We start from the raw sequence: 27,781 nt of genomic DNA, 5'->3' as shown, positions 1-27,781 counted from the left end.
ACTTTTCCCCAAAGAATAATGTCATCCAAATTGACATGTTCCCACAAAATGTTTCCATTTCAACAAAACTGCATTTTTCGAAGGGAAACTGTCCTATCAAAAAGTTTTTGACCAGCTCTAGTTATTACTATTGCTGAAAGCTGGGCGCTATGCCAGAGTGGAGGGGGAAGATGGGAAAGAGTTTAGTCTGATTTTGATTCTCCACTGATTTATAATGGAGGGAGATATGCTGTTTTAGGGGAGGCTGGTGTGTTTTGTGTGTGGGGAGGTATGTCATAGGAAATAGGAAGGGAGGCATGTGGGGAAGGGAGGTGGGTTCAGTACATCTCTCAGAACAAATGTGCCCACCAGATGTGCCCATCCAGCTGTTTGGTATTATTTTTGTTGTAATCCTTCTACAAGAAACTCACTGTCTCAGTTCTGCCTGCCTTGTGAGGCATCATATCTTCTAGAGCCCTCCCACTCTGATGTGGAAAGCTTCTGGCAGTGCTAATGTGCTGTGTGTATCAATCAGTTCTCTTACAGAGCGGACAACTCTTCAAATTTCCATTTTAGCTGTTAATGATTTTCCCATTTTAATGTGGATTTGGAAATCCCTCCACTTCAGGAATCCCCTCTTTTACAGATCTCATGTAAATGCCAAACATGCCTCATCGGACCGTTCATCTCTTCCAGAAGGGACTTGGGCTCCATGACAACCCAACGCTGTTGGCCGCACTGGAGTCCTCGGAGGTTGTGTATCCAGTCTACATTCTGGATAGAAAGTTCCTGATGTCGGCGATGAATATAGGAACTCTGCGCTGGCATTTCCTGCTGCAGTCCCTCGAGGATCTGCAGAGGAACTTAACTAAACTGGACTCTTGCTTATTGGTTATTCAAGGAGAGTACGAGTCGGTTCTTCGAGACCACGTTAAAAAGTGGAACATTACCCAGGTGACTTTGGATGCTGAGATAGAACCATTTTACAAAGAGATGGAGAGAACCATACAAGTTCTGGGGGGAGAGATGGGATTTGATGTGCTTTCCTTGGTGGGCCACACGCTTTACGACATCAGACGGTATGTACCTGCCCCAGGGCAATTTCTCAGTGGTCTTTTGTTTATGTTTTAGCTTTAACAAACATCAGCGGCAAATGCCCAGTGATGCTGATTCTTTTAGAGTCTAATGTTTGAGCTTTTAACGAGTTGAGCTTCCTGTGATGAATGTAACATTGTGTGCCAGTTAGGGTGACCAGAGAGCAAGTGTGGAAAATTGGGACAGGGGGTGGGAGGTAATAGGTGCTTATGTAAGACAAAGCCCTGAATATCAGGACTGTCCCTATAAAATCGGGATGTCGGGTCACCCTAGTGCCAGTCAGGAAGGAGCAGAGGTTGGAGCTTACAGTGCGAGTGCACACAAGCTGGAATTGGGACTTGGAATACCAGTTAGGATGTAAAGGTTTTATTAATATGTACCCTTTGGTCATTTGGTTTATTTCAATCTTTTATATAATCTGCTGTTTAAAAAACAACATCTAAATCAGCTGGAAAGGATGCAATTATTTTTTTTTACCCATTTCCTCTTATTATATCAATGTTTTATTTCCAAGCATTTGGGGTTTTCTGATCAACTTAAACTTTTGCCCGAGAAAGGAATTAAAATGCAAACACAACCATCTGATGCTGTTTGTGGTTTATTCAAAACTGAATGACAGCAGATATTGGAGATTCGTTACAAATCTGGAGATAAAATCGTGTTTCGTATTATTAATAAACCCCTTGATTCTGTAGACACTTATGCATGTGAGTAAACCTGTCTATGTGAAGGGCCCTGTTGAATTCAAAGAGGCTATTTGCATGCGTAAACTTATTTGCATGGATAAGCATTTACAGGTTTGGGACCTCAGTAATTGATTGCTGGACATAAGTGACAAGCAAAGGAGGGCACCATCAACATTTTAACTTCCCTGGCTGTATATTTTGATGATTGTTAGTGGATGCTGTAATTAAATTATTTTTGTTAAATTTAGAAGGTTAAATTTGTGATTGCTTGTGGTTGCTATGGAGAGATGGAAATCTCTCTTAAGCTCTGAACCTACATCTTGTTCTCCATAGGGAGAATTCCTTGTGCCAGCACAAAAGTCCATTTTAGTCACTGCAGCTCCATCTGGGTGCTAGGCTGTGCCCACAAAAAGCAAATTGCATGACTGAGGCCCTGGATTGTCACTATCTTCCATAATAAGGCTGATTTCCCCTCCACTTCTCCACACACCACATCCCACAAAAAGATTTGTGTGTCCTTTGGTTCTTGCAGGTGTCATCTGTGACCAGGAGAATTTCTTTTTGTTTTAAATTTCTTGCTAGTGCAAAGTTTTTAAGTTGATTTAAAAATATAAAACATTTTGGAAACCAACACGGATATAATCTGTTGAAATTAATAAAAACAGAGTCTTTCTAATTCTATACGTATTCTGTTTAAAAAAATGTAAAAGACAATAGCAGATTCCCCACAAAGGCCCCAACCCTGCCATTGGATCAGTGCAAATAGACCCAGACACTTGCGCGTAATTCCATTGAAGTTAGTGGGCCTTTGAATGAATGCATTGGACTGTGACATCTGTACCTGTAACCTCATTACAGGGATGTTTCATCTCTGTGCTGTAGCCAGTTTATTCATCAGCTCTGCCTACCTGACCAGCACCTACAGCTTCCATTTTCTCATTGGTTTATATTCATACTACAAGTGCTCTTTTCTTGTTCAGGATTTTGGATATGAATGGTGGGACTCCCCCCTTGACATACAAGAGATTTCTTCATATTCTGTCTGTACTTGGAGACCCTGACATACCTGTACGAAACGTTACAGCTGAGGATTTCCAGTAAGTTATTTTCATACAGCAAAAGTTGACAACCCAGTAAAGTGCTCTTTTCTCTCTTATTGTGAGGGAAGGATTTGGCCCGTTTAAATGGCACAGTTTGATGATATATTGCATTATTTTAACATGTAATTAAATAATGGGTTGTATGTATAAAGAATGTGCAGCTGTGGCTAAGAGGGCTCAAATTATAATAATAGTTATTATTATTACTGCATAGCATCTAGGTGATGCAGTTATGGACCAAGTCCTCATTATGCTGGGCACTGGGCAAACGCAGAACAAAAAGACACTGATACTGTACTTGGATGTATAAGCAGGGGAGTATCACATAGGAGTAGGGAGGTGGCATTACCTCTGCATGTGACATTGGTGTGACCATTAGTGGGATGCTGTGTCCAGTTCTGGTGTCCACATTTTTAAACGGATGTTGAAAAAACTGAAGAGGTTCAGGGAAGAGCAGCAAGAGTACTTTTAGGTCTGGAAAACCTGCATTATAGTGAGATATTACGGAGCACCTTCTATTGAGTTCATCCAAGAGAAGATGGTGACTTGATCAGGGTCTATAAATACCTAAATCAGGAGATGATTTCTAATAGCAGAAAGCTCTTTAATCTAGCAGACAGAGGCATAATATGAGTCAATGGCTGGAAGTTGAAGCTAGACATAATCAGGCAGATTTTTACAAGTAAAGTTAATTAACCACTGGAACAACTTCATTCTATTCTGTATAAGTCTTATACTATGCTCATCACCGTGGTATCTGAGCACTTTCCCATAGTGCATTAAGCAAAGTGATAAACATCTGCTTGGTCTCTCATTCTCTGCCCAGGGGAAAAGCACAGTGGAGTATCTTATTTACTAGATACCCTGGGCCATGCCATGGAGATAAGGACTGAGACCTTGAACTTGATTGAGCATTCCATGGCAAGCCAGTGTAGGCCGCAGAGGATGGGTGTCCTATATTCCAAGTACCTTGTGATTCTGAGGAGACACGTTGCCGTGTTCTGCACTAGTTGAGTTTTCTAAGTGCTGACCCTCATGCCCAGGTGTATCTCATCGCTGTAGTCCAGCTGAGAGGTGACCAATTCTTGAATAACAAGCCAAGTCATCATCCACCAGGACGGGACGGAGCCTCTTAGCCAACTGGAGAGGATAGAAAGCGTTACTTGTCAATGCTGCTGTCTGAGATCTTAGCACCACCAAGGAATCCAAGAGTACAACTAACTGTGAAGTGAATTGACCAACTGTGGGTGTGAACCTTCAACCAAAGAGACTGCACCATGGCTGCAAACTCTTCAAAATGCTCTGCCCACCGGCATTCCCTCTGTCTTGCTTGGGTTCAGCTTCAGCCAGCTGTTCTTCATCTCCGAGCTGATCTCATCCAAGCACCGGGCCATCTTGGTGGCAGTAGTGTGGTCATATGTGGTGAAGAACAGATAGAGCTGGGTGTCATCATCCTATTGCTGGCAGCTGAGTCCATGTTTTCTCACCAGTTTATCTGGTGGCTGCATGTCAGTGTTGTAAAGGCCCAGAGAGAGAATTGATACTTGTAGCTTTCCACAGGTGAGAGGACTAATAGTGGAGGTTTAGTTTCCCCTCACTTCTTGTTGGGTGTATCCCTGCAGGAAGGACTCAAACCATTTTAGTGTACTATCCTGTTCCCCTGCCACCTCTCTCTGGTGAGACAGCAGCGTCCAGTGGTTGACAGTGTTGAATGCTGTAGACGGGTCCAGGAGGATTAAAATGGATGGCTGTCCTTCATCCAGTGACATAAGGAGATCATCCATCTGTGTCCCTAAAGCGGTTTCAGTCCCCTGTCTGTATTGTGGATTCAGGCCAGGTCTTAGACTGTTAGTTTCAGTTAGAGGAGCTTGTAAGTGGCATTTTGCTAGCTTCTCTATGAGCTTGCTTAGGAATGGGAGGTTTGACATTGGGTGGTAGTTGGCTAGAACGGATGTAACTAGGATGGGTTTCTTCAGTGTTGGTTGGTCTATTATGTGTTTGAAGGAGGAAGGGACTGACTAACAAAGGGATGTGGTGGAATCTCCATCTCTTGAAATCTTTGGATGTCTCTTTCTAAAAAACACACTGTAGCTAACACGGAAATAATGGGTGTAATGCAGGAATCACTTGGTGAAATTCTATACTATGATTACTATATAGTCATAACGGTCCCTTTGGGATTTAAAATCTATTAATTTAATGCACAAGGGGCCAGAGTTAAGGTTACGCAGGCATCTATTTCTTCAGACCTTGCTGATGCAGTAGACTGGGTTACATTGTGTGTGTGTGTTTTCACATGCACACAGATATTACTGAGAGAAACTGAGTCAAAGAGAGAAATTTTGTATTTTGTTCTGAAAGTAGTGAAGTTAGTGTTGCAGAGCAGAGTTGCATATGGGCGGGAAAGATGGTCTAGTAGACAGAGCATTGGACTGGGATTTCAGACATTCCATTCCCATCTCCGCCACAGATTTCCTGTGTAACCACAGGCCAGTCATTTAATCTACCCTCTGTTTGTGCTCCCCATCTGTGAAATGGCCCTCACAGGGGTGGTGTGAAGATAGAATTAATTGGTTATGGTGACACCCCCAGATATTACAGTGATGAGAGCTAGGAGCGTAGATAGATAGATTGCTTATGGGTTTTCTTACATTCTGTTTACTTTTCAAATTCCTGGTTACCTTTTTAAATACACGATGACAGATACAGAGGCCCATGCTTGCTTAGTGATATGCTTCATGGAGGGCCCACATTATGCCAGTGTTCTGAGATCTGCACTGCCTTCCAGTTCATTTCCAGGTGCAACTGAAATGTGGCTGCGCCCATTTTTCTGGGTGAGCAAAAAGGCCTTTTTAACATAACTCTATTTTTATGTGGGTGCTGGATGAGTCAGGGCCCCTGATTGACCCTCTTCTTTTTCTTCCTAGCTCAAAGGGCCACAGCCCTAGGAGACCAGGAGCAGCCTGAAGGGCAGGGGCAGAGGGGAACCTCCTCCTGTATTAGCAAGGGACAGATGGAGAGGACAGTTGAAAGGAACGACTTTGCCATCTGCCCCTGATAAAATCTATCACAGCCCAGGGAGGTGGGAGGGACAGCCTGGAGATTGGGCAGGAACAGGGCTTGGAAGAAGATGTGGGAGGTTGGGCTTGGACTCTGTCTTTAAGATGCTACAAGCCAGAGAGCGTCTTCCCTCCCTGCCACCCAAGACTAGGAGGAAACAGCTGGAGGGGAGGGACCAGAAGGAAAGCACCTTGGCCCTCCCTGCTGCAAACACAGCGGACTGGGAGTGAGACAGTATGCAGTGCAAGGGCTTTGCTGCAGCTGGACCCAGACCTGAGCACTGCACTCCTGTCTCCCTCTCTCTGCGTCCTACAGTGCTGAGAACTGCCTCTCTGCACTCCTGTCCCAGTGGCAGTGATCTGTGCATGTCCCCAACCTTGCTCCCACTCCAGGTTACAGTGAGCAAATCCCCAGCTCAGACACATCCTGTCGCTCACCCTGGCTTTCTCAGATCCAGTGTCACTCTGTCTGGTGTCCCACCACAGAGGGCCTCCCTGTGTCCTAGCTTGTGCTCATTCATCATAGACTCATAGAAGATGAGGGTTGGAAGGGACCTCAGGAGCTCAAAGCAGGACCAACCCCAACTAAACCATCCCAGCCAGGGCTTTGTCAAGCCACGCCTTAAAAACGTCTAAGGATGGAGATTCCACCACCTCCCTAGGTAACCCATTCCAGTGCTTCACCACCCTCCTAGTGAAAAACTTTTTCCTAATGTCCAACCTAGACCTCCCGCCCCTGCAATTTGAGACCATTGCTCCTAGTTCTGTCATCTGCCACCACTGAGAACAGCCTAGCCCCATCCTCCCTGGAACCCCTTTCAAGCCCCTTAAAGGCCGCTATCAAATCCCCCCTCATTCTTCTCTTCTGCAGACTAAACAAGCCTAGTTCCCTCAGCCTCTCCTCCTAAGTCATGTGCTCCAGCCCCCTAATCATTTTTGTTGCCCTCCGCTGGATTCTCTTCAGTTTGTCCACATCCTTCTGTGGGGGGGGGCCAAAACTGGACACGGTACTCCAAATGCGGCCTCACCAATGCCAAAGAGAGGGGAATAATCACTTCCCTCGATCTGCTGGCAATGCTCCTACTATGGAGCGGTCATGGAGTGGTCTGCTCACAGGTGCAGCCACGTGAGGTGAGGGAGGCATGTCCCCCGGCTTTTCACTGTTCTGCTGCTGTCTCCTTTAATGGCTGCAGGGCTAGCTCATTCTGTCTCTTGATCACAACTCCCTGCTAACGTTCTTTCAAGGAGTTTGCGGGTTGGGACCCTGGCTACACGACATCCCTGTACCATGATTAAAGAGGAGTGATCTCCTTGGCATGCTGGGTGGGAAGTGCTCGTCCTCCCTCCTCTTCGTCATGCTCTCTCTTTGAAAGAGGCCTCTCTTTTAAATTAGGAGATGTAAGCCTCCTGAGCTGGGCCTGGGTGAGTGTTACAGAGTGCCTCTCCCTGAGGATTTGGGTATCCCCCAAGAGAGCCGGTCACCCTGGAGAGGAGGGGAAACTGAAGGGCTGCAGCGACTGGAACAACACTTGAAAAATCAGGTCAGTCTCGCTTTCAGTGTGCCCATTCCTTTTCCTCTTGCTCTGGATGCTTGGTAATAGCTCCATACTGACCCAGGTTATTATGGCCCTTAGCCCTGCTGCAGATGGCTGTGTCTGACCCCAGCAAGTGGAGAGGCTGGCTGTAAAGGATCACTCAGCACCAAAGCACCGTGCTTCATCCCAACTCTTGGATCCTGGCAGGGCATACACCCATTGGCATAGGTGTCTCAAAGCAAACAACTCACGTCCTCCTGGCATTTCAGAAGCCACATACCAGGCTAAGTGGAAAAGATCTGTAGTTTGGTATAGTCACACCCAAGTGGATCCTCTCATAAATGTAGAATACTCCTCTGACAACACCTCTGCCAGCTTCTTTGAGGAACCTGAGGTTTTGGGGGTCTATGGACTAGAAGCAGCCTGGTCTCTGGCCTTACACAGAAAGTTGATGTATTTGAAGAATTAAGTATTCCAGATAGGGCTTCCTTTACCTTTGATGCCTGATTTGACAACGGCCACTCTAGCTCAGATTTTGTTGTTGCCCTTGAATTGTGGTGCACAGAGTAACTTGAGAGGTATGAGCTGGGGTAACACTTGGCATGCTGTGTCTTTATACCGGTCCCTTTTGATGTAAGTCAGAACAGAGGCTTTTTACGAAGGCTTCAGGCGGCCTGCAGCAAACCAGATCTATGTTCTGTAAGAATGACCCAGAGTTTCCGTAACACTACAGTGTGACAAACAGGAAATTCCACGACAGCTTCCATTAAATTCAAAACTGGAGGTTTGTTATGGCAAGAAATACGAAAATATATAATGCAAACAATGAGGTATCCCTTGGGTTAGTTTTTATTATATTAAATTCAGTTTCTTTCATTACAACCTCCGCATTGTCAATATTAGGTGCCAAGAATCGTCTGTTGAAAACACATGATTGCATTGCAGAAGTTGTAATGGGGAAAGCTGGAGTTTTTGGTAGCTGGGTAGCAGGCAGTTGGGATTTTTGGTCCTTGAGGAGCCAGGCAGGCTCTTTAGGATTGTAGGGAAAGCTCATTAGTTGCTCATTTGTGCTGAAATAAATCATCAGCAAAACAGTTGATAATGTCATTAATGATCAAAATTAGGTTTCCGAATTAACACCCAATTGACAAATGGGAGTAGTTCACCCCTCTCTCAGAGCAATTATCCTCAACTGTTCAATTATTCCACTCATCCCATTGTTCTCAGAAGACGTCTCTGAATTAGTTTGTTTCAGTTCATATTTTGAAGGTTTTCTTTGCAGCCTTAAGACCAGATTATATATAAATGAAAGTTTAGAGTCTAAAGCACAATCTGCAACCAGTTCCACAGCCACAACTGTGACGCTTCCCAGGCATTCCCCTTGCTACCACTTGCCCTAAATGTAAGGAAGTCTTATCTGTGCCTGCCGGGTGTCATTCCCAACTCCACCGGCTACAGGCAACATGAGCCCTGTCCTTTAGGCCTACACAGGCCCTGCTGTCTCTCGACAGGTTAGCGATAGGCACGTTCAAACCCCCGAGCCTTCTGAACATCTCCCCGGAGGGTCCAGCCCCCTTTCAACTGAACAGGCACCATATTCACAGATTCAGTGCTCCCAAAGGAACAGTCCCCCCTGCTCACCAGTTATGCCCTCAATCGAAGCTCCACTTAAACACACAGCCCTTAAACATGTTGATAGTGAAAACAAGCAAAAGTTTATTTAACAAAAAAATAGAAATTTGGGAAGTAGTAAGTAAAAGTATTGGAAAAAAATGGTTACATGGAAAACATGATCATAACGCACATTTTAGAGCCTAGACTTAAATTAACAAGATACTTTCCTGTCCAATGATGTTTAGCTCACCCAAAGTCTCTGTGTCATTTTCCAGCCAGGTTGGCTGTGACCCTCCTTTCATAGGACAGGACACACTGACAGTTCATCTCCTCAGTGGAAGGATGAAGGGTGTCTCTCTATACCCCCAACAACACATTGTCTTTACTTGTAAACAGGACCTTCTAGTTGTTTCTTCCTTTGTGCTCCTTTTTTACTGACTTTACAGTCTCTTGATTAACATTCGGCTCACACTGTAGATAGGCCTCCATTGTGAATCAGACCATATGTAATATACACATGACCATCCAGAGAGAGAGAAACGTTTCTTTCCTCCTGCCTAACCGAAGCATGTTTATCACCTTCTGGTGACTTGCCTTAACTCCTAAAGATGATCATGGGAGTTAAAATTCATAACTTTGCTAGACACTAAAAATCATGGACTCAGTAAAGATACTGGTTTTATATCTCATTACAATAGTCTGTAACCCACTAACCCTCCTTTGTCCTATGCCTGCAGAGGTTTTAATTTCCCCCCACTTCATCTTGAATGGTCTCTTGCAACATGTGTTAACTCCTTATGCTTAACAATCCATCGCCCCTTGTAACTAGTTGTGACACTTTGATTGCCTCTCCAGACCTGAAGAAGAGCTCTGTGAAGCTTGAAAATTTGCCTCTTTCATCAACAGAAGTTGATCCAATAAAAGATATTGCCTCACCCATCTTGTCGCTCTCATATCCTGGGACCAGCAAGGCTACAATAACACTGCAAACAATTACCTATACATACATTTTGAAATGATTCTGATGACCAGAAGGCTACTGGCTGTCAGTAGAGACATTCCATGCCACCTGTTAGCGCAAACAGCACAAACAGAAAGAAATAAGATAGGCTTGTCTCATTTGGGTTCTTGTAACAGGTTGAAAAGCCTCAACTTCTTAGCAGGTATTTCCAGATCCTGCCGGAAAGTGAATTTTGTTGATACACTATTGCAGGGGGGCAAATTTCCCCACTGGCTATAAGAAAAGTGGGAGTGGCTTTCACCAGGAGACTTAGAGTGTGTGGGCTGAGCTATCCTCAAGGGGGAAGCCCAGGGTCATCCAAGCCTGAGGAAAAGACTTGGGTTAAATTTTGTATTTCATTTTGATTTGAGTTCTTTTCACAAATAATGCCCAACTCCAGGAATGAGTTAAGTTTTGACCTGCCGCAACTTGTATGGCCTGTGTTTGGAGTATAGTGGGAAAGCCACCTGCTCACAGCTGTTTTCTGTTCATTAACAGAACATAGGTTGTGGTTTTCTGCCTAAAATTTGGTTCTTCTTTTTCTTTTTAGGGCTGGATAGCAAATTTTACTAAACCAAAAACACTTCCAAATTCTCTGCTTCCAAGTACTACAGGACTGAGTCCCTATTTCAGCTTTGGCTGTTTGTCAGTTCGGACTTTTTTTTATAGATTATCAAACATTTATGCTCAGGTAAGAAAACACTGTGTGAAAATCAATCAAACACAATGGTTATCTAGCGATTTCCTAAAGCAGAGCTAGTCTCCCCCTCAGCAACAGTCCTATTAACAATGCAAAGTGGCTTTATATATTGCTTGAAATATTATCCTTAAATAGATTAAAGCCTTGCCTGGACTAGGATTTAAAAGTGTGATGTTAGCTCATATTATCTAGCTCTAAAATTGTAGCCAAGACAAAGCAATTGTCCTTTAGTACAGGCTAAAGTGATTGAATTGGGGAGAAGGGAAAGAGCCTAGGCTGTAACTCAACCAGCTAAAATTGAGCTAAAGGTGTCTTCACAGAGTTAAATGGGGTTTTCAGTCAACAAGACCTAAGGTGAAGAAATTACCATTGAGAACAAGCCTGGAAAATGTCACCCCACATGGAGACTGTTTCACAGTCTGCATGGGCACAGAGGTCCATTTGGGGGATCCATTTGCAGGAATGATATCTCAGTGTTTCATTAATGTGAAACAAGGGTTCTCATTACTATTTTTAAAAAGGCTACTCTTCAGTGCATGAATCTGAGTAACTATATATCAGTAAGTGTGGGTCTGGTTTAAGGGATCTTAGGTTTTTATTCTTGCTGCAGAAAGAAATCCCAGTTTGCCTCTAAGGTCAGGAAGATGCAGAAAATTATCCCAGCAGGTCGGAGAATATTGCGTTTTAGGGGATTTTAGCTCACTCTGTTTTGGTACTGAAAACATTCCTTCAGATCTTGGCTCTTGGAGTCAATAGTAAAATGCTATAAAGTTGGCAGATGTTTTCAGCTGTATTCTGTGGGCCAGATCATGAGCTGGTGTCAATTATTGTGGCTCAACAACTCAATGGAATTATGATGATTTACACACGTGGAGGCTCCAGTCCTGTGTCTCGGTTGCAGTCAAAGAACCACTCTCTGCCACCAGTATCACTTCAAGGACAGCTTCTGTGGAGAGAATTCTTCTATACAGTGGCATCAGCGACACCTAACTTTACCAAAATGGTGGGGAACCCCATCTGCCTTCAGATTGACTGGTACCAGGATGCAGAGAGACTCCACAAGTGGAGAACGGTAACGTGTTGCATTTCCATTTGAACAGAACCGATCTGTTTATTTCTCTTGTTGGCTATTTCTAGTGCAGTGCTTGCAACAGTGCACGTCACAGGACTGTGAATAGCATTTTTCTTAAAATCAATCCGCTGGGTACAACATACATTTCATGGAGTAACTTTCATGCAAACGGTATCCCAAAATACTATAGGGAGTTAAATGCTTAGGAAGATATTGACTTCATCAAAGTTTATATTGACCAGAGAATTGAATATAATCCATCCACCTTCTAGACACCTGAGCACAGGGCTGGAAGCCAGGAGACGCTAGGTCCCATTTCAGCCTATTCTCCTGACTGTCTGTAAAACCCCAATGAGAAAATTCAGAAGGGTTGAAGGAAGAGAAGATCTAACAGTGTCTTAAATATCTGCCACTAAAGGAGGAGGAGATGAAGGACTATGTTGTCATTTCTGCCCCAGGATCCTGCAGTTATGTTTCACCCATCATAGCCCCTGGGTATTTTTTTTATTTCCTGCTGACTCTTTGGAGAGTTTTCCAAACAAACAAAACTCAGGGAGCCTAACCCATATAATAGGTACACAACTCTCACACACAAAGAGCCCACTCCAGGCCCATCAGGGCAGTGTATCCATATAACTACATCATCAATATTTTTGTCAGTTGCTGCTCTTCAAACCTCTTGAGGAACGTTGACTTTTCACTGCACCCCCAAGACATAGGCAAGTGTCGTTATACCTGCTTTACAGATAGGAAGACAGGCACAGAGCAATGAAATTGTTTTCCCAGGGCCACAGAGACGTTCCTCTTCATCGATGCCAGGATAGGAACTAGCCTCTCATTGTTCACCTTTTAGACTACATACGCCTCTTTAGCCAAGTAGCTGCTGAATAATAGGCTATTTGAATCTTAATGTCTTCCTCATAATATCCTAACATCTTTGCATATTCTGGCAACCTACTGCTACAAATGTAGTCCTCTGCGGTCTTGTGCCCTATGTTGTCTCTGCAAAATGCAATCATTCCAATTTGATGATGCTTGATACCTGTTTTACACAGATGTCTATGATAATGCACGTTGCTAGCCAAGGGAGAATCATGAGCTGGGGGGAAATTTTTGGACAAATAGTTTATTTGCTGAAACATGCAGTTTTGGTTGACTCAAAACAAATTTGCCAAATAGTTTGGTCCCAAAAAATTTCTGGGGAGGAGGAGGCCACCCCCTGTAACTTCAAGTGCAGTGGTTATAGTATTGTTCTGGGATGTGAGAGACCCCAGTTCAATTCCCTCCTCTCCCTGATGTGGAGAAGGGATTTGAACTTGGTTCTTCTACAATGCAGGTAAATGCCCAAGCCACTGGTCTCTCAATTTCTCCTGTTAAAGCTGTTCCACTTTGTATAAATAAATAGTCATTGGAGTAGGTATGTGAACTTGGATCTCCCACTACGCTCTAAAGTCATTCTCACTCTCATTCCCTGGCCTCTTGCGCCAGAATATCCCATACCCCAGTGGCTAGGTCACTCTCCAGTGTAAAGAAGAGTTGCTCCTACTGCCTGATTCTCTGACAAAGTGACTGGCCTCTGTGTAGAAAGAAAGGGCAAGAGAGAGAAGAGGCATTTCTGGGAGGTGAAGTAGGGAACAGAGCATGGTGTATATGGAGCAGCAGGACTGAAATCTTTTGTGCATCTTAGGCTCAGACAGGGTTTCCATGGATTGATGCTATCATGACTCAGCTTCTTCAGGAAGGCTGGATTCACCACCTTGCTCGACACGCTGTTGCCTGCTTCCTGACTCGAGGAGACCTCTGGATCAGCTGGGAAGAGGGCATGAAGGTTCGCAAGCTTTTTGTTCATTGTTTGTTGGCCTGTTCCTAAAGGTGCTTTGGAGAAGCCCGTGTGAAATGCAAACCTTCTGGAGGATTTGACCTGTAGAGCAATGTTTTATTATACTGTGCACCTGGGGTAAGGTTGTGTCAGCAGTACTGTATTATTTTTAATACAGTAGAGCTCAGCAGCCCCAATTGAGATATGGACTCTATTGTGCTGGGCATTGTACAGAGACATGTGTCATAAGAGGCAGTTACTGTCGTGAAGAAGCTAATAACCTAAATAAATGAGACAAAGATTGAGAGGGGAAATAGAAGCACAACGAGAAGTGATTGGCACAACATCACACAGCCGGCCAGTAGCAGAGCCAGGAATAGAACCTAGATCTCCTGAATCCTGACTCCAGGATCCAAATTCCAGCTTATTAGCCATGAGAGAGAAAAACAAATACATATACACATCAGGCATAGTCCCTATCCATGCCTCCTAACCAAGCCCTAGGTCCCTTTGTGCCTGCAGGTCTTTCCTTCACCATAGCCTGCCCAGACTGACTTCCTCCTAGTAAAAGTTTTATTTTATACTGCAGATAGTTCCCAGCCTTCCCTGCTCTTAAAGGGTTAGCACTCTATTTCAGTGTCCCTTTAACAACAGCCTTTTCCCTTTATTTCACAGACCTTCATTCTTTACTTCCTTGCCACATAGGTGTTCCCCCATTCCCAAGAAGTGTAGTTTCCTCTCTCTTTAATTTCTCATGGAATACAGGTGTTTGAAGAGATGCTTTTGGATGCGGACTACAGCATCAATGCAGGAAATTGGATGTGGCTGTCAGCCAGTGCTTTCTTCCATCAGTACACACGCATTTTCTGCCCAGTTCGCTTTGGCAAACGCACGGATCCAGAAGGGCAGTATATCCGGTAAGAAGACACAATGTAACAACCTGTTTTTTCCCCACTGTTTTTAGGTACTTGTTTGGCTCCTGTTACTGTAGTATTTGAGTACCTCGCAGTCTTAACTGTTGTTATCTTGTAGCCCTGTGAGGCTGGGCAGGGTTATTATCCTCTTTTTACAGATGAGGGAGCTGAAGCACAGAGACTAAAGGATTTGCCTAAGGGCACACAGAGCAGAGCAGGGTATTGAAACTGTCTCCCAGGTCCCAAGGTACTTCCCTAACCACTCAGCCATCCTTCCTCTCTAAAGGACCTGTGTCAAACTCTTGAAAACTTCTGATAGTGCAATAGTTTATCAATCCCTACCATGCTGTCTGGTCCTGTCATTGTGTGTTCTAGTGGAACCCTGCACTGGGACTCAGGAGAGCTGGGTTCTATTCCCACCAGTGCCACTGGCCTGCTGGGTGACCTCTTTCCCTGCTCTGTGCCTCAGTTTCCCCATTTGTAAAATGGGGATCATAATCCTGACCTCATTTGTAAAATGCTTTGAGAGTTACTGATGAAAAGCACTCAAGATCATTAGTATCTTGTCATTGCCGATAAAAGTGTTGATCCGGCTCATTTTTAAGTAACTGGCAATTTTACAATAGCCTCCAATAAACACAGGATCAGGCGCTAACTGGGTCTTTGTGTCTAAGCATACATTCTCCTTTTTCCCTTGCTTCCTCCTACTGTCTGATTCATTTAGATCTGTCGAAACTCATACAGCTGAGAGACACATGCTGAAGCATCAACATGGTTGCTTAGCACTCTTATATGCCCTGCATTGAAATACTCAAGTATTTGCCTACAGAATTTAAATATATATATATATATGTGTGTGTGTGTATATATATTTTTTTGTAGAAAATACCTCCCAGTGCTAATGAATTTTCCTTCCAAGTACATCTATGAGCCTTGGACAGCGCCAGAAGAGGTACAGAAGCAGGCTGGATGTATTATAGGTAATTCCGAGGACATATTAAGAATTTTGCTACTGATACGGTTGTGTGAAATAAGTATTTGCTTGAGATGAAAATGTAACCTTTTAAACAAGGATTTGGCCTTTACTTTCTAAAATGGACTCGCCTAACGTTTCCATTTGGTTCAGCTCTCCGATAAAGATGATTCGTTATTACAAACCGCAGCATGGCCTCAGGATCTGCTCTGCCTTAATATTGTCTCATGTACCAAAGCTAATGCAGTCCCTCAGGCTATTGTCTGTCAGGTCTACTTACATGGCCCCATTCACCATAGTATCTGAGTGCCTTGTAATGTTTAATGTCGCTATCCTCATCTGCCGCTGTGAGGTAGAGATGTGCTATTATCCCTGTTTTACAGATGGGAAGTTGAAGCCCAGAGAGACAAAGGGCCAAAGCTCACACAGGAGATCTGTGGTGGAGCTGGGCACTGAACCTACTGCTCCCAAGTCCCAGGCTAACACCCGAAGCACTGAGCGAGTCATCTACTTCTCCATATGCTGCCATACATCACCCCGTGGTGTCTTCACACTGGGATAAAGAGGGTTGGGACTGGGCAGTGTTCTGGGGATTTGTAATGATTTTTGCACAGTGAAAACTTGTGAAATTGTGGGTGAAAACTGGGATGTCAATGGCCAAACTCCTGTTGACTTCAGTAGATCCAGGATTTTGCTGGGAGTCTATTTGAGGACTGAAGTCATGTGAGGAAGGGTAACCCAGTGGTTTGGGCAGTAGCCTATGACTGGGGAGATGTGGTTTCAAGTCCTTGTTGCCCTACAGGTTTCCTATGTGACCTTAGGGAAATCATTTAGCCTTTCTGTGTATTCTGTATCTGAACAATGGGGAAAATAGAATTTCCCTACCTCACAGGGGGTGTTATGCAAATTAATACATTAACAGAGTGTGAAGCACTCAGATGCTGTGGAAATTGGGGCCATATAAGTACCTAAAATAGATACATGAAAAGCAAGCCTGCTGTGGTTATGCCAGCCATATGCTTTCTGAGTGTTGGAGTAAGGAAGCCACAGACCAAAGCATAAATGTCATGAAACGGATGTTAATAATTTCTATCACGGAACAGTTCAGCAATGTCAAATTTCAAGAAGGAACAGCTGTCACTTGTCCACTCTCTGATTTTAAGTGTCTCCCTTTCCAATCGATAGACATGGCTATAATGCCAAACACAACAGGCTGAGCTTTCCTAAGCAAGCCACAGTGCCATAGGATGCTAAAACTGATGCTGAGAACAAAGTAACTCAGAGGATCAAGCGTCCGAATCTCATTTCTGCCTCAAGGGCATTTCTTGGTTGCTCCACCAAGCCATGTTCCAGCAGAAAGGCAATTGAATGCAGCATGGGACCTATGGGAAGATCCAGGCTGCTATCTTAGTCCCAGTAATGCCCCGCCTAGACATATTACTTCGGGGCCACTAGCACAACCACTAGCACTGTGGCCCAGTTCTCTGCAGCCTAAGATACCGATACCTCCGACATGGACTTGCTGCAAGAGGGAAGGGTTTATCTGCCGCTCCCCCAGTCATAGCGGACATGGACTGGAGCAGCTGTAATTTGGCCCTCTATATATATGTGTGTGTGTCTAATAGTTGCACAAAATCTTGGCTGGGATTTCAAAGCCTGTAAGAGAGTTAGTAGTAATTGCATTGAGGTAGCACTTAGAGACCAATTATTGATCAGGACCCCAGTTCATAGATTCATAAATTCCAAAGCCAGAAGGAACCATTGGGATCATCTCATCTGACTTCCTGTATAAGACAGGCCAAAGAACTTCCCCAAAATAATTCCTAGAGTAGGTCTTTCAGAGAAACACCCAATTTTGATTTAAAAATTTTCAGTCATGGAGAGTCCACCGCAACCCTTGGTAAATTGTTCCAATAGTTAATTACTCTCACCATTAAAATTTACACCTTATTTCCAGTCTGAATTTGTTGTAGCTTCAACTTCCAGCCATTGGATTGTGTTATACTTTTCTCTGCTAGACTGAGGAGCCCATTATTAAATATTTGTTCCCCATGTAAGTACCTGTACATTGAAATCAAGTCACTCTGTACCCTTCTCTTTGTTAAACTAAATATGTAGACTCAAGGAGTTCAATCGCTATAAGGCATGTTTTCTAATCCTTTAATCTCTCTAATGGCTCTTTGATGACCCCTCTTCAATTTATAAACACCCTTCTTGAAGCGTGGGCATCAGAACTGGACACGATATTCAAGTAGCGGTCACACCTGTGCTAGTGTGCTAGGTGCTATACAAAAACAGAACAAAAAGATGGTCCTTGTCCCAAAGGTCCCCAAATACCAACCCCGTTTTCTTTAAACGGGTTTTGTTGGGCTAAAAATTCAAACTATATTTTAAAATAACTCTTCTCAATAACTCTTCTTGTCTGGGTTCCGTCTAGGGTGATCATGTTGTGAATCAATATTCAGTCTTTGACAGATCATCAAAAAAAGCTAGTGCTTGGCAAAAACCCATTTTAATCAACTTTACTCATTTGATAGTATCCACAGAGAGACCCTGTGGAATATTGCTAGAAGCTGTGGCATGCCAGAAAAAGCTGATCAACATAATAAGGAATTTATGTGAAGTAGATGTGCGGTAAGATCGGATACAGGCCTGGGTGAGTGGCTGAGTATTGTGGCAGGAATTAGACAAGACTGTGTGTTATCACTAATCCTCTTTGCATTAGCAATAGACCAGGTGATGAAATGGGCAACAAAAGGCATTATGGATAGTGTAAAATGCTTAGCAGAGATGAGTTACATAACCTTGACTTTGCCGACAACATTGCTTTACTAAGTAGGATGTGGAACGGAATGCTTGCCCTTACGTCAGAGTTAGAACAGAAAGTAGCAAAAGTTGGATTGAAAGTAAATGCAGAGAAAATGAAAATTTTGAAGGAAGGAAGCTAGACAACAGATGCAAAGCTGTAAGTGGATGGAAAATAAATTGAACAGGTAGAAGAGTTCTACTATCTGGGGAGTGTGATGACATTTGAAAGTGGCGGTGGTACAGATATTTATACAAGACTAGGAAAAGCAAGCACCACTTCTGGAAGAATGAACATCTGGTTAAACAGAGGTTTCTATGCCAAACAAAAGGTCAGATTATACCATGCAGTTGTACTGAGCATGCTACTGTATGGAACAGAGAATTGGCTGATGACAGTGACTTAGAAAAAGAGGTTGGAGACTGCACATCACAGATGGCTGAGGATGATATTACACATTTCATAGAAAGATAAAAATAACAAACGTAAGAGCAAGGGTGCAGACAGACCAGGACATGTTAGAAAATACCTTCAAAGAAAAAATGTTCAGGTGGTTGGGACATGTATACCATAAGGAAAACGGGAGACATACTAAGCAATAATTGAATTAGATACCCAAGGAAGGAAAAAGAAAGCAAGGAAAGCCACAAAATAACTGTCAGAAGACCAGGACAGAAGATATTGAATGTGCTGGCATCACCTGGGAGGAAATAGCACAACTAGCAAGCAACCATAATCAGTGGAGGAACTGGACTGGCTGATGTGTCAGCGGCACAGGAGGAATTAAGATCTAAGTGTGACAGTTCTTAGGGTGCACAGGACTGAGAGTCACTTTGTTACCCATCTGCCTCCAGCATGAAGGAGACTTGCTGGAGCTTAACTGGGTGTCAGCTCCCTGACGCAACCAGCCTGTTCGCCAGCCAAGCATTCCCCTCTGAGCCATGCCAGCATTTACTTTGCCTTTCAGGTTAACAACAGGTGCACTCCAGTCCCCAAGCCCCTTTGAAGCATTCCCCTGTAATGTCCAGCCCTTATCCACTTAACACTCACAGAATCACTAGGGCTGCTGTCCCCAAGGGAACAATGCACAAACCGGCATGTGATTCAACTCTAGATCAGCGTCCTGCTTAATATCACAGCACTGAGATACACTGATAGTGAAAACAAGAGTAAATGTGTTACCAAAGATTCAAGAGAGCGTGAGTGACAATAATGGAAACAAAAAGTTGCATATAAAACAAAGTCATAATGCTTTCTAGAAACTAAACTTAACTTAACCTCCTATCTAAAGGTATCTACCTCGCCCCCAAAGTCCTCTGCAGCATTTCAACCGAGATTAGTTGTGAGCCAATTTTCATGAAGGTAAACATACTGCCCATTTACGTCCTAGGTGTAGGGTGATGGGGATTTTTTTGTTTCCTGGATACAGTCCAGCAAACTTTTGAAATGTATCTCAAGATAAGTTTCTGCTTTGTTTCTCTACCCGTTAGTTTCTTTTTAAAATTCTTACAATCCTTCATCTGCATTTAGCTTAGACAGGTGATAGGAAACCCATTGTGAATGAGACAGTGCTGCACTTACATTTCAACAGAGAGACAAGTGAATAAACATCCCTTGTCTGACAGAAAATCTGTTTGTCCACACTGCCTTGATACAGACTTTAAAACATATTGTCAATATATATACATAACTCCTTATATAGTTTCACAATGATATTAATAACCAGTGTGACCCCAGCTTTCATTTAAGACCTTACACGACATTAATTGGTGAACCAGAATGTACATACCAGAATCAGGATATTCCTGTAACCCCCTTGCCAGTTGGCATCCAGGAGTTCTTGGGTCACACTAAGATCTTCTTATTATCTGGTTATCTTATTATCTCACCCTCTTGTAGAGGACTAGCAGAAAACGCAGACTGATGTGGTGCATTGACCCTTGATACAGGGATGAATTTCATTCCCAATGTTCCAGGATGTATCATTTGGTATTCAATGGAAGAGTAAAAAAATAAAAATACATGAATACTTTAATTTCTGGTGCAAATCCATTTGAAAAGATGGTGTTTAAATAAATCACATTTGTAGAAATGGTTGCCCATATTTTGTATCAGGTCAAGATTACCCCCTTCCTATGGTAAACCACAAGGAAGCCAGTGACCATAATCTTCAGCTCATGAAACGGGTCAGAGAAGAACAGTATGGAACAGCACAGCTCACAAGAGGTAAGATAAGCTAAGAGACTGCACATTCAGTGTGATTGCAATATGAGTGCTAGCCATGATTGTGAATTAAAGTGTGCTCTTTCAGCGTGATTAGCATTGTGAAGTTCTCCTGCCCTGATTTTTGAAAACTGCTCATAACAAACATTGTTAGCCACAGTGGGTTCGATCCCAGCTGGTGTGAACTCATCTTTAGAAATAGTTAATTATTATAACCAGTTACTCTTTCTTTGAAATGCCAGATGTGTACCCATTGTTTTTAATAACGTGATCATTTTAATATGTATATAGTAATATTACAGATTTTATTTCATCTCTCAATACGTAAGACATTTAGGAGAGATTTGTGATGATACATAAACTTAACAGAGTAAGATCTTCCAGAGATATTTTAGGAAATTGCCGTATCTGTCACACAGACGATACACATAAAGTATGTCCTGTATGTATCCAGTTATATCCCCGTTACACCAAACTACAATCTCACCAGCCAGCATGTTCCATCTGTATATCCAATATATGTTACATACCACCGATTAAATGCTGTAAATACTGATCTACAAATCTGGTCACAAGTGGACCAAAATGATCATCTCTGTATAAAACCTCTGTTAACAATGAGGAACATGGACATCTCATTTCTTCTCTATATATTCCACACATAGAATCATAGAGTTGGAAGGGACCTCAGGAGGTCATCTAGTCCAACCCCTGCTCAAAGCAGGACTAACCTCAGTTAAATAATCCCAGCGAGGGTTTTGTCAAGCCGCAGCTTAAAAACCTCTAAAGATGGAGATTCCACCACCTCCCTAGGTAACCCATTCCAGTGCTTCACCACCCTCCTAGTGAAAAACTTTTTCCTAATGTCCAACCTAGACATCCCACCCTGCAACTTGAGACCGTTGCTCCTTGTTCTGTCATCTGCCACCACTGAGAACAGCCTAGCTCCATCCTCCCTGGAACCCCCTCTCAGGTAGCTAAAGGCTGCTATCAAATCCCCCCTCATTCTTCTCTTCTGCAGGCTAAACAAGCCTAGTTCCCTCAGCCTCTCCTCATACGTCTTGTGCTCCAGACCCCTAATCATTTTTGTTGCCCTCCGCTGGACTCTCTCCAACTTCTCCACATCCTTTTTGTAGTGGGGGGCCCAAAACTGGACACAGTACTCCAAATGCGGCCTCACCACTGCCGAATGGAGGGGAATAATCACTTCCCACGATATGCTGGCAATGCTCCTACTAATGCAGCCCAATATGCTATTAGCCTTCTTGGCAACCAGGGCACACTGCTGGCTCATATCCAGCTTTTTATCCACTGTAACCCCCAGGTCCTTTTCTGCAGAACTGCTGCCTAGCTCGTTGGTCCCCAGTCTGTAGCTGTGCATGGGATTCTTCCATCCTAAGTGCAGGACTCTGCACTTGTCCTTGTTGAACCTCATCAGATTTCTTTTGGCCCAATCCTCCAGTTTGTTTAGGTCCTTCTGTATCCTATTCCTACCTTCCAGGGTATCTATCACTCCCCCCAGCTTAGTGTCATCTGCAAACTTGCTAAGGGTGCAATCTGCCCCATCCTCCAGATCATTAATGAAGATGTTGAACAAAACCGCCCCCAGGACCGACTCCTGGGGCACTCCGCTTGTGACTGGCTGCCAGCTAGACATGGAGCCATTGATCACTACTCGTTGAGCCCTATGCTCTAGCCAGTTCTCTATCCATTTTATATTCCATTCATCCATACCATATTTCTTTAACGTGCTGATAAGAATACTGTGCGAGACTGTATCAAAAGCTTTGCTAAAGACATGCACAAAAAATTGTGCCCAAAGAAATGAGGGGAAAAGGGGGAAATGGGTTAATTTATACTGTCATTGAAAGGATTAGACCTTCGTTGGAGTGAATGGAAACAGAAGAAAGTACTGTGTGTGCAGTAGCACTGAAAGGGTTACATCTGCTGAGGAATGTAAAAAAATGCTTAGCTGGCATAAATCGAGTGTTCACTAGGCGTAATGAGAGCAATCCAGATTTCTAGACGTCATATTGAGTCCACATATTAAGTGTCCATTTTGTTTTGGGAAGAAGAAAGGAGCATGATGTATTTTTAATATGAGATTTAGTTAGACTCATTGGCTTATTACACCCTAAAAAGACCTCAAGTTCATGAGGGATTGTGGACTGAGACATCTGGAGTTCTGACTGAGCAGATTCCTTCCCAAAGATCATCGTTTTGAATGATATAGATAGATGATATGAATGGATATAGAATGGAAAAAAATACGGGGCTCAAATTTTACATTTCTTGCATAAATTTGTTGTAATCTTACGAAAAGTACTTCATCGTGTCAGAATGAAATGCCTCTAACAAATATCAGCCTGAGTTTGTTTGAAATCTAACTTATTGGGCTCCTTCTAGAATCCAGGCCTATTCCTAAGTGTGTGGTATTGATGTCAAGGTCTTATTTTGCTAGGTGTTAGTGTTAAATCTAACAGAATTGCTGAGTACATTTGCTTTTAAATGGCTGCAGTGGAACTGAGGAGCCTTTCGTGAAAGATGCGTGAAGCTTTTTCATTGACTATACAGTTAAAAACTCTGTCCAGTATTTTTGTTTCAGATCATTAAAACGTATATCGTCTACATATGAACTCCTGCAGTTAGATAGAACTTTTTCCTCCCATGCCATGTTTACTGGGGAATTAATTTCCTATTGCTGTGGAAATCCATAAACTCTCTTGTTTAAATTTATGTTTGGTACTGATTTGTGCTAAAGGCCTAGTCTGCCCTTTAATACAAGTTGAGATTTTACCAGAGTAAGAATTTGTCCCATCTTGCTAAATGCTACATTAGGAAATGACAGAACAAGGAGCAATGGTCTCAAGTTGCAGTGGGGGAGGTCTAGGTTGGACATTAGGAAAAAGTTTTTCCCTAAGAGGGTGGTGAAGCCCTGGAATGGGTTACCTAGGGAGATGGTGGAATCTCCATCCTTAGAGGTTTTTAAGCTGCGGCTTGACAAAGCCCTGGCTGGGATGATTTAGTTGGGGTTAGTCCTGCTTTGAGCAGGGGGTTGGACTAGATGACCTTCTGAGGTCCCTTCCAACTCTAATCTTCTATGATTCTATGAAATCTGAATTTGTCAACATCTATTTGCTGCCAAGAGGTAAAAAAATTTCCCTTAGCTCAGATATATTCCAGCTGAGTCATCAAAGACAATTATTTTATATTAGGTATCTGAAATTATGGTTCTGGTCTGAAAATTGACTGCAAAAATTGCCTCCTCTTACTCAGTTGATCTGCTTCTTGTGTATATCAGTGCCTCTTAGTAGGTTATTCCAAACTAATGGCTAGAGGGGGCACAGCAACCCCTTATGCAACCTCAACAAGTGAGGAGGAGAGAAGATCTGCCATTTGCCTGCTGGCGTGCCCCCTTAGACCTGAGCTCTGTGCCCCACAAATATTGGGCATCCCCCAGCATCCTGTCAGACATTATACTGGATTAGATGTTCCGTTGAATTGATCCAATATGACAGCAAGTAGGATACAGGATTATATATACCATTGATCTGATCCAGTGTGGTAAATCACCTTTGAGTTAACCACATGTGATGATTTCAACTACAGGAAACTCTTTTGAGAAAGTTATGAAAAAGAGGATGGTTACAGAAAAGCCTTTGACAGAGTTGAGTGGAGTTGCCGTCTTACAGCACTAAATATATTTCTCTTTTCTCTTCTTTGCTAAAATGGATTAACTCCATAGATAACAAATTAAGGAGTCAAAGCAGACATTGCATAGGCATGTTTGAGAGATCTTCTGAAACCCCTTGTGCCCCACACAATTCAGATTCAAGAAATAGAAAGTGAACGTTTTTAATCAAATTATTCTAATTCCTTCCTGCAACTCAAGCCTCAGTATTTTCTTCCTAAGAATGTTTTTCTTAATACAATAACTTGAGATTGTGTCATTTCTGTTCATAGATCAGAATACCCCATACTTAACTAATGAGATTCAGTGAAAGATGCTCAGCTGATGTAAATCTGCATAGCTCCTTTGAAATGGAGGTCCCTCGATTGACATTGGCTGAGGATCTCACCTAAAATATTTTATGCGAACTGCACTTGATGTAAGTAAATGTGATGCTCATGCTCGGAATGTGTTAGACTGGATAAAGAAATCTGAACCACAAAAAAAGTATTTGAGAAACTTCTCTGGGTACTCCTTTCAGTGGCGTTGTATATGGGCATGGGGGTTTGCTTGTGCAGACAAAAGTGCAGGATCAGGGCCTTTAAAGCACAACATTTGTTCAATTTCTTTTAAAGTCTGATAAAAAAGTCATGACTTAGGAAAGAAATCTGTGTCAAAGGGAATCAAATGCTGTTGGAGATCCTAAACCTGACACATAGTCTGGAGATGTGTAAAGTTGTAAGACAGCTGGTAAAGTATCAACAGCTAGTAAATGAACAGTTGGAACAGGGAAGTAAAGCTTCTTGATCAAAGGGTATTTCTCGAGTCATCTTTCTTGAAGATGATTCCACTGCTTCTCAGATATTATGCATATTAGCTGTTATCTCCTTACAGACAGAACTGTACAAACATTCACCATTTAATCCCCCCACCAACCCTGTCATGTAGGCAAATTGTTATCCCTTTTACACAAATAGAAGTGGTTTGTCAGTGTCAGTGCCAGCAGTGAAACTCCAGAGTTTCCGGCTCCCAGATCATTCATATTGCCAACAAATTTAAGACAATTGTACATGTGCTCTGTAATTTTATATGACAGCGGTCATCACTGAACGTCACATCTGATACAGCCATAGAAATAATAATAATCATACCCAGCTTTTATATAACACTTCAAGTAGATGTCAAAGCTTTACAAAGTAGGTCACTATCATTATCCCCATTTTACAGGTGGTGATACTGAGACACAGAGAGGGGAAGAAGACCTCCTAACAGTCCCAGGCCTGTCTGGCTTTGACCCCCAAAATCCCCTGTCCCAGCTGAAGTGAACATTTCCCACATTCAAGGCTGCCAAGGGAAATGATAGTTTGTCCTAGGACCTCAAATGGAGTGGCATTGTGACCTGGCACACATGGTTGCAGCACCATTCAGGTTTGGTCCAGCTGCCCCTCTGTCTCTATCTACAGAGGGGTGGATGGGCCAAACCTGAGTGGTGCTGTGTCCCACTTTAGCCACTTGAAATGTTGGTAGGCGTGGTGAAGAGACTTGCCCAATGTCCTCCAGCAGGCCAGTGGCAGAGCTGGAAATAAAACACCGGTCCCCTGAGTCCCAGACCAATGCTCTACCCACAAGGCTGCCTTTATGCAGTGGTTTTATGCTTTTCCTCTTTTTCCCCCTCCCTAGATGTCGTGGATGATCCAATGGAAATGGGGCTAAAGCGTGAACTCTCTGAAGAAAATTCAAAGAAAGGAAAACGTGCCAAGAATAGAGAACAAACATAGATTCTGTAAGGACTCACCAACATCTTTAGAATGGCAAAGAGAAGCTTCAGACTCTTGTTGGGGGAATCATGTGAACAGTTACTGACTGTACTGGACAAATGGTTTGTGCTACATTTAAATGCATTTGGGACTTTTTAGTGCACAACAGCTGGTTCTACATGGACCAATAAATATGCAATACAGTGCGCTTTAAAAATCAGACACCCCCCCCTTCCCCACTCCATGTTACTGCTCTGTGTAGACAAGCCCTAAAACTGTACTTGGTTGTGTGCACCAAACCTACATGTGGGCTCACAGTCCTCGATTCAGCAACATATACTAATGTGCATGTGGAAATGTTAAGCACATGTGCAGTCTTATTGGTTTCAATACGGCTACTCGTGTACTTAAAGTTAAGCATGTGAAACTGGGGCTGCAGTACAGTTTTCTGGAGCCAGTGCTATATGCCATCACTGTAAGTTCCTGCAAAAATATAGGATAGTGATTTTTTTTTAATTTAATGCAAATGAGAAGTCACTTTAAATTGAAATGTTATGTTTGTGAAATTTCACAGGGAGGTAGAGTAGCCCATTGTCTGACTAGGGGTTCTACTTGGGGTGGGAGTTGGTGGTTTTGTTTTAAAGAGATTTTTTGTTGTTGTTTAAGTTTCTGACTTATGCAAAGTGGAGTCCACAGACTAGTCCACCATCATGCATGATGTCCACCTATGTCTCTGGGATAGCTTCTTGAGGAACTGGTGGGAAGGCCAACTCCAGAAGCGATCTAGCATCTCCGGGTTCCTTCATCCCAGACAGTCCATGAACCTCTACTGTGGAAATGGCACAAATCATGACAGTGAATCAACAGGCCATGGAGAGAGACCAGACATTTCGGGTCATCATGCTGGATCATCTAGTAGCCTTTGACATTGCTCATGACGAGGCATTGCTGACACATCTGCAGGACCTGGCAGGATTGAATAAAATCACATTGGAGTGGTTTGGCTCATTCCTTTTGATTGAGCTACACAGGCATGAAGGGGAGGTGGGGGGGGGAATCCTTCCCCAGCTGCATCCAGGCTTTTAGGGCCCCTTTGCTCTGCCTCTTTTACCTGGTGTGAAAGGGCCAGAGCAAGAGTAAGGGTCTCATTCTTACATTCTAAATGACATCATGTAATAAAGGATGATCCAGGAATGCCAATAAGAGACCCTACTGAATCCACGTAGGTTGACAATAGGGCTCGGACCTGGGACCTTCAGTGCTAGAAGCACTAGCAGCACTTCTTGAGCCAAAGGGCTAAATTCGCTAGCTACAATGAGTAACAGATTCATAAACCTGTATTTGTGGACCAGCCGCTAGAAGGAGACAAAGGCAGTTTCTTTCCTAGGATGGATTACATGCTTCCTCCACCTGGTGAAGTTCATCCTGAGCATGTGGGGTCTACTGGAACTGAAGCCCTGCATAGGGTACCACTTTTGTAACTGACCCTGCTTGGATTAATAATGTTTAAACTCAAGACCTTAAGTGGAGAAACTTCACAGCTTAAGATAAAGGATTATGGGTAAAATTTTCAGAAATGGCTGAATGCCAAGAAGATAACCACTCTTTCATCACCATTGAAGCAGGCCCTAAACCTTCCCGTTGGCATTGCAATCTGTTAGATGAGCCTGAGTTTGGCCTTTCATGGGTTTGTTTGCACAGAGTTAACTCAAATTTGGCTACACTTTAAAACGTCAAACTTCATATTGTTTGCTGCTAGAGTTCAATGCAAAAATTTTT

General features: G+C 43.1%; 1 protein-coding gene across 1 annotated transcript; it reads left to right on the top strand.

Annotated features, from left to right (window-relative positions):
• The first annotated feature begins 645 nt into the window (after window positions 1-645).
• Window positions 646-26,183, top strand: LOC137142212 (cryptochrome-1-like). Its single transcript, XM_067531453.1, has 10 exons — window positions 646-1,058; window positions 2,741-2,857; window positions 7,313-7,460; window positions 10,619-10,759; window positions 11,670-11,840; window positions 13,528-13,668; window positions 14,425-14,576; window positions 15,456-15,553; window positions 20,468-20,578; window positions 25,926-26,183. The coding sequence occupies exons 1-10, from the start codon at window positions 646-648 to the stop codon at window positions 26,021-26,023; spliced, it is 1,590 nt and encodes a 529-aa protein (XP_067387554.1). The 3' UTR covers window positions 26,024-26,183.
• The last annotated feature ends 1,598 nt before the right edge of the window (window positions 26,184-27,781 follow it).

The sequence above is a fragment of the Emydura macquarii genome, unplaced genomic scaffold (genome assembly GCF_026122565.2).
Source record: "Emydura macquarii macquarii isolate MOO-44397 ecotype Brisbane River unplaced genomic scaffold, CSIRO-AGI_Emac_v2 contig_3220, whole genome shotgun sequence".
Classification (NCBI taxonomy): domain Eukaryota; kingdom Metazoa; phylum Chordata; order Testudines; family Chelidae; genus Emydura; species Emydura macquarii.
Note: the sequence above shows the minus strand (reverse complement) of the source record. Positions and strands in the feature narration are given on the sequence as shown.

Excerpts from the sequence above, each read along its gene's own strand:
- LOC137142212 (XM_067531453.1), top strand. The coding sequence starts at position 646 with ATGCCTCATCGGACCGTTCATCTCTTCCAGAAGGGACTTGGGCTCCAT. Across the intron at positions 1,059-2,740 it reads ACGCTTTACGACATCAGACG|GATTTTGGATATGAATGGTG; the intron begins GTATGTACCTGC and ends TTTCTTGTTCAG. Across the intron at positions 20,579-25,925 it reads AACAGCACAGCTCACAAGAG|ATGTCGTGGATGATCCAATG; the intron begins GTAAGATAAGCT and ends CCCCCTCCCTAG.